Source organism: Symphalangus syndactylus, chromosome 8 (genome assembly GCF_028878055.3).
Source record: "Symphalangus syndactylus isolate Jambi chromosome 8, NHGRI_mSymSyn1-v2.1_pri, whole genome shotgun sequence".
NCBI lineage: Eukaryota > Metazoa > Chordata > Mammalia > Primates > Hylobatidae > Symphalangus > Symphalangus syndactylus.
The window spans coordinates 105,826,781-105,839,375 of record NC_072430.2 but is presented as its reverse complement, the minus strand read 5'-3'; the positions used below and the strand labels follow the sequence as shown (position 1 = coordinate 105,839,375).

Below are 12,595 nucleotides of genomic sequence, written 5' to 3'. Positions count from 1 at the left end.
TGGGAATGAGGAACCAGGTATTGGAAACTTGAGTAAAGGTTATCCTGTTATAAAGTGGCAGTGAACTTAGCTAAATTGTCTCCATGCCTGAGGGCTTTATAGAAGGCAGAATTAAGAGTGATGAACAAGGCTATTTGGTGAAAGAAATTTCTAAGCAAAACATTGAAGGAGCTCCGTGATTTCTTTTAACTGCATATAGTAAAATGTAAGAGAAGATAAATGATTTAAAGATAAAATTTATAATTAAAAGGGAGGCAGAAACGAAAGGTTTTAAAAATTGACAGCCCAGCCAGTGTAAAGAATAGAAATGCATGTTTAGGAAAGCAAACCAAAGGTGTTGCCAAGTTGCTGTTTGCTAACAAAATTAGCATGACTAGTAGGGAGCCAGGTGATATTCATCAAGAAAATGGAAGAATGACCCAGAAGGCGTTTCAGAGATCTTAAAGGCAAACTAGGAACTTGAGGGCAAGGTTTCCAGAGAGGAGCCCATGGGACCTCAACATTCAATCTCTGTGTCACCTCAAGTGTCTGATCCCCACATTTTAGCAAAAGGCTTCTTGGACACCCTAGCAATGGCTTAAGCCAACCTGGGTGCGGCTCATGTTTTCACTCCATAGGGTACAAGTGGTAAGTCTTGGTGGCATTCATATGGTGCTAATTCTGCAGGTGCACAGAGTTCATGAGCTACCTCCACCTAGATTTCAAAGGATATTGTTGACAGCCTGGGGGTCCAGGCAGAAACTTGTTGCAGGGGTCAAGCTTTTGTAGAGAGCTACAGTGAGGGCAATGTCCAGCAAAAAGTTGAGGTTTGGGCTCTTGCAAAGACATCAGAACTGTAGAGCTACTCACATGCAATGCCAGCCTGGGAGAGCGGCCGGCACAAGACCCTAACCCATTAGAGCTGCTATTGGGCTAAGCCTAGCAAAGCTGTGGGAATGTGGCTGCCTGAGGCCCTAGGACCCAACCCCTGCCCCAGTGTGCCCAGAAGGTGGGACATGGAGTCAAGAAAGATTATTCTGGAGGCTTAAGATTTGATGTGCACTCCATTGGATTTTGGACTTACTTGTGAGCACGAACCACTTTCTTCTTGTCTATTCCTCCCTTTTGCAATGAGAATGCCTCTTCCATGCCTGTCCCACCATTGTATTTTGGAAACAGGTAACTTGTTTAATTTCACAGGCTGACAGCTAGAAGGGAATTTACCTCAGGATAAATTGTGCCTGACTGTTGCCCATATCTGATTTTGATGAGACTCTGGACTTTTGAGTTGGTGCTGGAATGAGTTAAGAATTTGTAGCTATTGGGATGGAATGAACGTATTTTGCATGTAAGAAGAACATAAGTTTTGGAGGCCCAGAGGTAGAATGCTATGGTTTGAATATATCCCTCAGAAGCATGTGTTGGAAATGTAATGCCCAATGCAACAGTGTTGGGAGGTGGGACCTTTAAGAGGTGATTAGTTCAAGAGATCTTCACCCTCATGAATGGATTAATGCCATTATCACAGGAGTCGATTATCAGCAAGCGTGGGTTCCTTATAAAGGATGCATTTGGCCCTATTTGTCTCTTGCCCTCTCTTGTCCTCTTGCCTTCCACCAAGGGAATAACGCTGTCAGAAGGCCATTGCCAGATGCTGGCACCTTGATATTGGAGTATCCACCTTCTAAAACTGTAAGAAATAAATTTCTGTTCCTTATAAAATACCCAGTCTCAGATATTCTTTATGGCAGCACAGAACAGATGAAGACAGATACCCATAGAGCTTTTGTTCTAATATCCTTTGGATTCCTCAAACCATAGGAAGACTTTTGGAATAAATCTGATAGAATAAGCTTATTCTATTATTTCTAACTACTCGTTGGAAGGGGGAAATTATTCTATCAAGTAGTAAAAAATGTTAATGAGGGTATACAGTAGATCCCATCCCTGCTTTACCACTAACTAGTTCTGTGACCTTAGACAATCATTTGTCTTATAAAAGCATTACTTTCCCAATTTTAAAAATAAGAGTAAACTAGATAACAAGAATAAATATTTCAATGTTTCTTTGTAATTGCATTATATTGCCTTATTTGGTCTTTAAAACTTTGTAAATGCTACACATAGATTAAATTATTTAATTTTCATACAACCCTGTGAGGTTGACACTATGAACCTACTTTTACATATGAGGCAACAAAGACATTTTGGAAAGTCTGAGTAATTTGAAAATTTATAAAAGATGTCTATGAAACAAGCCAGTTGTCCAGTTTCCTCTGAAGAGTCTCTGTAAGCAATGTCCAGTCTATGCTGTATCTAAAATTTAAAATAAATACTTGGCAGGGGAAAACAGGGCCTGTTTTCTTACTGCCCACCACTATCTTGCTCTTGGGCAGGTCACTAACTTTTCTGGAATTTTTCTCATCTTTAAAATGAGACAGGTGGCCGGGCGCGGTGGCTTACGCCTGTGATCCCAGCACTTTGGGAGGCCGAGGCAGGTGGATCACGAGGTCAGGAGATCGAGACCACGGTGAAACCCCGTCTCTACTAAAAATACAAAAAATTAGCTGGGCGCGGTGGTGGGCGCTTGTAGTCCCAGCTACTCAGGAGGCTGAGGCAGGAGAATGGCGTGAACCCAGGAGGCGGACCTTGCAGTGAGCTGAGATTGCGCCACTGCACTCCAGCCTGGGTGACAGAGCGAGACTCCGTCTCCAAAAAAAAAAAAAAAAAAAAAAAAAAAAAAAAAAAAAAAAGAGGTAGTTTCAAGACTTGTTGGATTGTCTATTACTCTAAACATCTATATTCCTAAAATTATATCTGAACAGAGCCTTTAAAAACTATATAAATAAGATTTCAAAAATATATGTAAAATGTTTTTTGTCATACTTTGCATTACACTTTTCCATTTACTCATGCAGACCAGTCTTATACAATTAACGCAATAAATTATATACATTATATAATTATATTACATACAGTGTATTTACATTATATAAAAAGAAATCAATGCATTAAAGAGTTTAGTAGTGCTCACATCACACTCTTGTTGATTCCTAGAATTATCATTACCTGTAAGCAAATTAGAAGTGTGGAACTAGTCCAGTTACTTTGAAGCTACTTTCATAAAACCCCTGCGACTCCTGGTATTCATGCACATATATTTTAGCCTAGGCTGACAATTCATTGAAGATCTTGGTCCTTCCACTCCCTGCTTGGTCATTGTCTTAGTTTGTTACATAGGTTCCTGTCTAGGGACATGAATTCTTTAGGAAATCCAGAGTTATGCATGAAAGATATCTAGAATGTAAACTGTCTGCAGAGCTTTACAGAGTTGGGTATCTTTAGCAAATGTATGATGGAAGATTACCCAAATGACTGCTAGAAGACAGGCTAAAATGAGGTAGCTCCAAGAAAGATTAGTAAAGCCATTTTTTTAATACTTCCAGTGAAGCACAGCTTTGAATAATGTACATAATCTTTAGCAGTCACAGAAAAGGACAGAAGCACCAGGAGTTCAATGATAAAATTTAAAATTTTTTTTTGATTTTTTTATTTATTTTTTGAACTAACATTAAGAGCCAGAGTCAAAACTAGAAGTACCAAATACAAACATTTACTATAATCTGTCTAAAAGACAGTATCTTATGTACATAAAAGTACAGAGCATGGTGACATTTAACTTTAATCACTTAATGTATGCATTTCAACATTATTATTAAACATAGTAGTTAGTCATTAGGTGACAGATCCAGGGGTGCAATGTGTCAAGGGTCAGAGGATAGGGGGTAGTAATGATAGCAATGTCGACCTAAAAGGAAAAAGTGAAGGCAAAATTATATTGGTGGACAGTTTATTTGGGCCAAGCTTGAGGACAGCAACCCAGGAGCATAGATTCAAGTTGCCCTGAATATACACTCCAATTAGCAGCAGTTACAAGGGTATTTTTAAAGGAAAAGAAGAGGCAGTTTCTAAGTTGTTTACCAAAAATTTCCATTAAAATAACATAAGGTATAGATTGGCTATATATTTTTTGTATTACAAATTTCTGAAACATGAAGATAATGAGTGAGGGAGCTAACCAGCAATTGCCCCCAGGCATGGGTGTGGAAGCTGGGGGGCGGGGGTGGGGGCAGTCATGACTGAAGTCTCACATTCATGTTTCTCTGGGCCTAATAAATTTTTCATATCTTACATAGCTCAGACTCTGAACTATTTTTCTTTTCTCAGTAACAATATCAACAAAATTACATTTATTTTGTGCTGCTTATATTCTAGACACAGTGTTATTATATGCCGTAGCCCTGTCAACTGAAGAATCACAATGTTCATAAATTTTGGAAAAAAAGAGCTTTATTTCTTAAAAAGGGTTGCAGCCTGTAGGTTGGCCAACCACATGCTGGGAGGCATAGCCTTGGGCAGAAGCTGGAAGCAGACAGTTGTTGTTGTTTTTTTTTTTTTTTTTTGAGACGGAGTCTCGTTCTGTCGCCCAGGCTGGAGTGCAATGGCATGATCTCGGCTCAATGCAACCTCTGCCTCCCAGACTCAGGTGATTCTCCTGCCTCAGCCTCCTGAGTAGCTGGGACTACAGGCACACGCCACCACGCCCAGCTATTTTTTGTATTTTTAGTAGAGACGGGGTTTCACCATGTTGGCCAGAATGGTCTCAATCTCTTGACCTCCTGATCCACCCACCTTGGCCTCCTGAAGTGCTGGGATTACAGGCGTGGGCCACCGTGGCCAGCCTGAAGTAGGCACTTTGAGAGAGGAAAGGATGGGAGAGGAATTTATGCTAAACAGGTTGGCTATGTATTTAACAGGTTACAGGAGGAGCTATGAATATTAATGACAAGTGGGACATGTGCATGCCTAGTAAGCAAACACACGTTACATTCTTCCTATGTTCACGTTGGGCTGAAGACAACATTTAAATACATTAAAATTAGACTCTGTACATCAAAAGGTGAAATGGAGGACAGAGAGGCATCCTGTGTGCAGTCTCTGTAAGCTGGCCACAACCAGCCCATGGTGTTGGTGAGGGTAGGGGGGTCTCTTATCAAGAAAGAATGCTGATCAGTTGCTGTATCAAAATTGCAAAAGGGAGGGGCAGCAACCGGCAGCTGGCTGAAATCAGCAGTGGAATAAATCTTGTGAAAGGGCTGGTTTCTGTTTAACCATTAGGAAAGAAGGCCTAATGGTGGTTAGCAAAGGAAGGGGTATAACAATGCATGACCAACCTCCCATCCCATCATGGCTGGGAACTCAGTTTTTAAGGTTTATCTGAGGTCCACTGGCCAAGAGGGGGTCTGCTCAGTTGGTTGCAGGGCTGAGGATTTAATTTTTGTTTCTCAGCCATTGAATCACACAACAACCTTATAGGGAGGATCTTCATCTTTTGACAAATGAGGAAACTGAGGCTGAAGGAGGCCAAATGACTTGTCCAAAGTTAGTCACATAGTCACAGAAACTATTTGAGTCCAAGCAGTCTCCTCCAGAGCCTGTGCTCTCATAATCACTAATTAAAGATGTGTCTGTAAAATACACTTGTCAAATGTCAGAAGTGCCAGCTTATTTACATAATCATTTTCTTCATTCTTTTTCAGATGGGTTAATACGAGATAAGCCCTACGGACAGAAAAATACAAATACCAAGGGAAAAGCAGTAAGTAGATTGATATATCCTTTAAAAACCACTGTTAGCATTTTACATTGTTTTGAATTAATATTTACTGACAGTATTCTGCCAGAAAGTACATACTTTATTATTATACATGTATACATTGATTATAAATCGACTTCATCATATATTTTATAGTTACTTATAAATTTATAAATTATCATAAAGTAATACAAATATAACATCAACTTTAGCTGGGCTACACTATTTGTTGCTTCTACCTCCCCAAAAATAGTTATTGCTTAATAGGCAAACCACAATAGGACCAGAAAAGCACAGGCTATGGCTGCCCATCTACTGGGACATGAGCAATTTTAAAGAAGTCACTTTTCTCATCCCAATTTCCCATTAATACTTAACTATTTTGGATTCCATTCTTTGAACTTTGAAAATGTTTAATTGTTCAAGATTCAGTTGTCTAAATGCTATGCCAGGCTAACAGCAATAAGTATTTCAGAAATGGAACAAGAATGTGTAGCTTGAGATGAAGATCAGACAAGAAATATTTTAATGACAAATAAGAGAAAGAAAATCTTGGTCTATCTCGTATTTTGCGCTCAGAAGGCAAGAACCATGCTCATACAGTGGAGAAAATTCCAAGCCCCAAAAGAAGTGTCAGTGCTTTCTTGTAATTTTTAATGATTAACTTTCTTAATCTAAGAAATTAGAACCCCATGCTAATACTGTTGTAGAGAGTAAGATTTGATATAAGAATTTCTTGGACTTCGTGCAATAGGCTTTAGTCACTTTAAAGACAGCAATTCCAAATTTTTCGGAACATTACTCGTCCTAAAATTCAGTCCAGTTATCCCAATAAGCCATTAAGTGTTGTGGAAATTTTAATGTTTTGGTGCTTACACTATTTATTCCAGACCGACTCATTCATCTAAAAATAGTATGAGAATTCCATCAGATTATGTGGCCAAACTTCTATTTAGAAAAAAAAATCACATACCTATAAGGTACTATGTTGTTACAGAAGGAGCACAAGATTTCAAGCCTGAAGACCTGGATTCTGGCACCAGTCTCTTCATTCATTAAGTAAAGGTTAAATAGGGACTAATTTATGAAATATTTATGGAAATACATACTATATAGCAGACACCATACCAGTTAATATTTAAAGAGATTATGCTACATAATGGGTACCATGTTAAGCTTTTTATGGCCATTATTTTATTTAATCCTTACAAAAAATGGACATTATTATTATTTTCATTTTGCAGAGGAGAAAATTGAGTCTCAGTGAAATTAGATAACTTGTATAAGGTCACAATCAGTAAGAAAGTTGGAATTTGACCCTACAGTGCATAAAATTAATGTACTTATCTCCTGACCCCCGACTTTGAGAAATTAAAAATATATTAGTGATAGTGAATGTGGCTGACAGAAAAGTAGGCACAGAATTACAGCTATACTAGATGGAGGTACAGGGTGTTTTAGGAGCATCCTGTGAAAAACACACTTAACAGGAACCTGGCAGGAGAGGGAGGGTAGAGGTTGGTAATGAAAGGCCTTTTTAAACAAAAAAGGTGATTCAATGAAATAACATATGTAAAATATTTTCCAGTGCCTTGCATATAAAATATGCATTGTTTTGGCTGAATTCAACTGAAGTCTCACAGCAGTAGCATTCCCAGGACCATTCAAACAATTAATATTTTAATAGCATCATTGAGCTGGAGGACTTGAGATTTTATGTCTATTCCAATTCAATATATTTTTACAAAGATAAATTTTATCATAAAAATTCAGCTCTAGGGTCTCCAAGAGACTCAGAGACACCTAAAAAGTATAAACCATCTCCTAAATGCCAATATACCAAAATCTTTAATCATAGTTGTCATTCTTCTCCACCAGAATGTAAGCTCCTTGAGAGCTAGGAGATTGTGTGTCTTGTATTCCCAGCATCTGGAACAGTGTCAGATACGTTAGCATTCAACAAATACTTTTTGAATGAGTAACTACTATGTGTCAGGCACTGTGGATACAAAAATGAAAAGAATACAGCCTCTGACTTCAAAGATCTTACAGCCAGGTAGAGGAAAATATGTACTTGGAGCAAATCAGTAATGTATCAGTATTATATCAGTAATATAATTGTCTTAAAGGAGATACAAAGAATGGTAGGTATAGGCAAAGTAGTACCTGTTATTAAAGATGATCTGGGCCGGGTGCGGTGGCTCACGCTTGTAATCCCAGCACTTTGGGAGGCCGAGGCGGGCGGATCACAAGGTCAGGAGATCGAGACCACGGTGAAACCCCGTCTCTACTAAAAATACAAAAAATTAGCTGGGCGTGGTGGCGGGCGCCTGTAGTCCCAGCTCCTCGGAGAGGCTGAGGCAGGAGAATGGCATGAACCCGGGAGGTGGAGCTTGCAGTGAGCCAAGATTGTGCCACTGCACTCCAGCCTGGGCAATAGAGTGAGACTCCGTCTCAAAAAAAAAAAATAAATAAATAAAAATAAAGATGATCTGACAGTTGGCTTGAGATTGGGTCTGACTCTATATTAACTACGGCAACTCAGATGATTTGGCACATTACTACCTGTTTAGTTCACTGCTATAACCAAAATACCATAAACTGGGTGGTTTATAAGCAACAGAAATTTATTTTTCACATTTCTGGAGGCTGGGAAGTCTAAGACCAAGGCTCCTGCATTTTCAGTGTCTGGTGAGGGCCTACTTCCTAGTTTACAGACTGCTATGTTCTTGCTGTGCCCTCACATGGTGGAAGGGATAAAAGAGTTCTCTGGGGTCTCTTTTATAAGGGCAGTAATCCCACTCATGAGGGCTCTGCCCTTATGATCTAATCAGCTTCCACAGACCCTACTTCCAATTACCATCACATTGGGGATTAGGTTATCAACACTACTTTTGGGTGACATAAGCATAGAAGAAACATTCTCATTGCAAAAGGGAGAAGTAGGAAAGAAAAAATGAGTAACAAGTCCCAAGTAGGTCCAAACTACAAGGCAAACTCTATGAGATCTTAAGGCTTGAGAATAATCCTCTTTAGCTTAGTGTTCTAGAACCAAGGTCCTGCCTTCTGGACTCACTCTGGTGGGAGTCTTGCCTTATGGACTCACTTGGATAGAGATCCTGCCCCAACACCTTTACGAGGCAGGGATAGGACCCCCAAGGCCCCAAGCAGCTCTGCTCCCATGGCTTTGGGTGACTTCACTCCCACAGCTTTGGGCAGGGCTCCATCTGACCTGTCAAAATTGAGGCAATGGTCTCCCCTTTTGAAACTGAGGAAGCAGCCCTGATGATCTCTGAATTGCCTGTGGTGTTGTTTTTTCCCTTGTGTTGAAGAATAGTGCCTGGCTTCTATTGAGATGGCCGATGAGGCCTGTGGTTCACACTTAATGCTAATCTTCTTATTAAATGGTTGCTCGGCTACACCCTTAGCATTGTCTCCCAAACATGCTTTCTCATTTTTTGCAATGAGATAGCCTAAGAATTCACCAAATCTTTAGGTTCTAGTTTCTTTTTCCTTAACAAGTCTATCTTTAAGTCATGTCTTTCCTTTCACATTTTACAATAAACATTGAGGATGAGCCAAGCCATACCTTCAACACTTTGCTTAGAAATTGCTTCAGCCAAATACAGTCATCCCCTCTGCTCCACAGGGCATACATTTCAACATCCCCAGTGGATTCCTGAAACCACAGATTTTACCAAGCTCTATATGCTTTATGTTTTTTCTATACATACATATCTATGATGAAGTTTACTTTATAAATTAGGCATGGTAAGAAATTAACATCTAATAATAAAATAGAACAAATATAATATACTATAATAAAAGTTATATGAATGTGGTCTCTCTTTCTCTCAAAATGTCTCATTGTGCTATACTGACCTTTCTCCTTGGGATGAAGTAAGATGATAAAAGATGGGTACTGAGTGATTAATGGCTGGGTAGTGTATACAGCATGGATGTGCTGGACAAAGGGATTGTTCCATCTTGGTCAGGATGGGGTAGGATGTAGTAGGATGCCATGAGAGTTCAACACATTACTCAGAGAAACTAGACTTCAGTGCAAAGAAAAATTGCCAAAAAGAGGAATACTATATAATAATAAAATTATCAATTCACAAAGAAGAAGACATAATAATCCTAAAGCAACAGAGCCTGGAAATACATAAGCCAAAATCCAATAGAGCTGAAAGAGGAAATAAAATCCTCAATTATAATTACGGATATCAACACCCACTCTTAGCAATTTATGGAACTACTAGGCAGAAAATCAAGTATATAAAAGGCTGGAATAACACAGTCAACTAATAAGATCTGACACTCTGCCCAATAATATAGCAGATATACACTGTCTTCACATGTTCATGGATTCATGGAACATTCACCAAGATAGACCATACCCTGGGCCATAAAACAAAGTTTAGCAAATGTAGAATAATTAAAACCACATGAAGTATGTTAATTGACCATAATGGAATATAAAGGAATTCAAAGGATTTGGGGGCTGATCAAGGAAAAAACTATGGCCATGAAGTGGCAGTGGTACACAAAACTATTTGGTTGATGCTTTGACAGGTTCACATGCTGGAGTAGTCCCTTTATGGCATGAGACTATCCAGAAGTGATAGCATGGGTTGGAGGAGAGCACCACTCAGAAGGCAAGGAAATTCCTAGGGGAGGGGAGTGTCAGAAAAGGGGGTTACACATCTCCCTTTCACTCAGTAACCTGGCAGGGAGTCTCTAGGTCACAGACCTCCAATGGGCAGCAGAGGCTTGGGGCCTTTATATTCCTAAGTTTAATCTATGGCTAGCAGATGCTGGGCACAGTTCTGTGGGGCATGCAAAGCAGATAGGCTCTAAATAGCCAAAAATATGCTTATTTGTGTTATATTTAAAACAATTTGATACATATAAATTTTAGTCTGGTGTTGACAGGCTTATGAGATAATGAGTCTCAGCCTGCCGTGAAGAAGTAAACAACTGTATTAGTCAGTTTTTACATTGATATAAAGAACTGCCTGAGACTGGGTAGTTTTTAAAGAGAAGAGATTTAATTGACTCTCAGTTCCACATGGCTGGGGAGGCCTCAGGAAACTTACAATCATGGCAGAAGGCAAAGGAGAAGCAAGCACCTCCTTCAAAAGGTGGCAGGAGACACAGCAAGGGGGGAAGTGCCACTCTTTTAAACCATCAGATCTCATGAGAACTTACTATCACAAGAACAGCATGGGGGAACCACCCCTATGATCCAGTTTCCTCCCACCAGGCTCCTCCCCAACACATGAGGATTACAATTCAAGATGAGATTTGGGTGGGGACACAGAGCCAAACCATATCAACAGCCTGAGTGTCAGGAGACAAGGGGAAAATATACAGAGACATCTTTGTTTCCTTTATATAACATGGAATCAAAATCAATAACAAAGATAACAGGAAAATCTCCAAATACTTGGCAATTAAACAAGTACACAATTCTAAATAATTCTTGGGGCAAAGAGGAAGTCTCAAATGGAGTAAAAGAAAACATAGAACTCAATAAAAATGGAAATACCAGGTATGGAAATTTGCAGGACACAGCTGAAACAATGTTGAAGAAAATGTATCATGTAAAATGCATACACCAAAAAGGAAAATTCTCAAATCAATAAGCTCCCACCTCAACTACTTAGAAAAAGAACACCAAAATAAACTCAAAGCAAGCATAGGGAACAAAATAATATAAGAGCAGAAATCAATGAAACAAATTAAAAAGCTATTAAAGAAAACGCCAAAAACTCTGGTTCTTCAATATAATCAGTAAGATTGATAAACCTCTAGCAAGAATGAAAATGATAAAGAAGATACAAATTACCAGTATCAAGAATGAAATAATATATCACTGCAGATTTTGCAGTCATTAAAAAGATAGAGAATACTACAGATAACGCTATGCTTATAAATATGACAACTTAGAGGAAATGGACCAAGTCCTGGAAAACCGTAAACTACCTAACTCGACCTCAACCAAGATGAAGTAGACAAACAATAGTTCTATGGCCACTAAAGAAATTGAATTGGGCCAGGCACAGTGGCTTATGCCTGTAATCCCAGCACTTTTGGGAGGCCGAGGTGGGCGGATTACCTGAGGTCAGGAGTTTGAAACCAGCCTGACCAACATGGTGAAACCCTATCTCTAATAAAAATACAAAAATTAGCCCAGTGTGGTGGCGGGCGCCTTTAATCTCAGCTACCTGGCAGACTGAAGCATGAGAATCGCTCGAACCTGGGAAGCGGAGGTTGAAGTGAGCCAGGATCGTGCCACTACACTCCAGCCTGGTTGACAGAGTGAGACTCCATCTCAGAAAAAAATGATAACTTAAAACTCCTGGAACAGAAATCACCAATTTTACACAATCTATTCCAAAAAATATAAAAGGAGGGAACATTTCCCAACTCATTTTGTGAGGCTAATAATACTGTAATAACAAAACAAGACGAAGACAGTGAAAAAAAAAAAGAATTATAGGCTGGGCACAGTGGCTCATGCCTGTAATCCCAGCACTTTGGGAGGCCGAGGCAGGCAGATCACGAGGTCAGGAGATCGATACCATCCTGGCTAACATGGTGAAACCCCGTCTCTACTAAAAATACAAAAAATTAGCCTGGCGTGGTGGCGGGCGCCTGTAGTCCCAGCTACTCGGGAGGCTGAGGCAGGAGAATGGTGTGAACCCAGGAGGCAGAGGTTGCAGTGAGCCGAGATTGCACCACTGCACTCCAGCCTGGGCAACAGACTGAGACTCCTCTCAAAAAAAAAAAGAAGAAAGAATTACAGTATGTCTCATGATCTTAGATGGAAAATCCTCAACAAAATATAGGAATATATAAAAATAATTATACACTATGGCCAAAAGAGATTTGCTCTGGATATGCAACACTGGTTCAACATGTAAAAATCAATCCATGTGGCCGGGCGCGGTGGCT

The 12,595-nt window shown here is 39.6% G+C and overlaps 1 protein-coding gene across 12 annotated transcripts in view; it reads left to right on the top strand.

The window, feature by feature from the left end:
* Positions 1 to 12,595, top strand: part of C2CD6 (C2 calcium dependent domain containing 6) — a 206,729-nt gene that overhangs the window by 149,200 nt on the left and 44,934 nt on the right. For 9 of the 12 annotated variants that reach the window (XM_063644879.1, XM_055290200.1, XM_055290204.1 and 6 more), the window contains one exon: positions 5,580 to 5,638. The exons of 2 other annotated variants lie outside the window; for them this stretch is intronic. In XM_063644879.1, coding sequence (XP_063500949.1) covers positions 5,580 to 5,638 — 59 coding nt within the window. Of the gene's footprint in view, positions 1 to 5,579; positions 5,639 to 6,525; positions 7,956 to 12,595 lie in introns of those variants that run through there. One more of the 12 variants, XM_055290206.2, reaches the window with a different exon arrangement.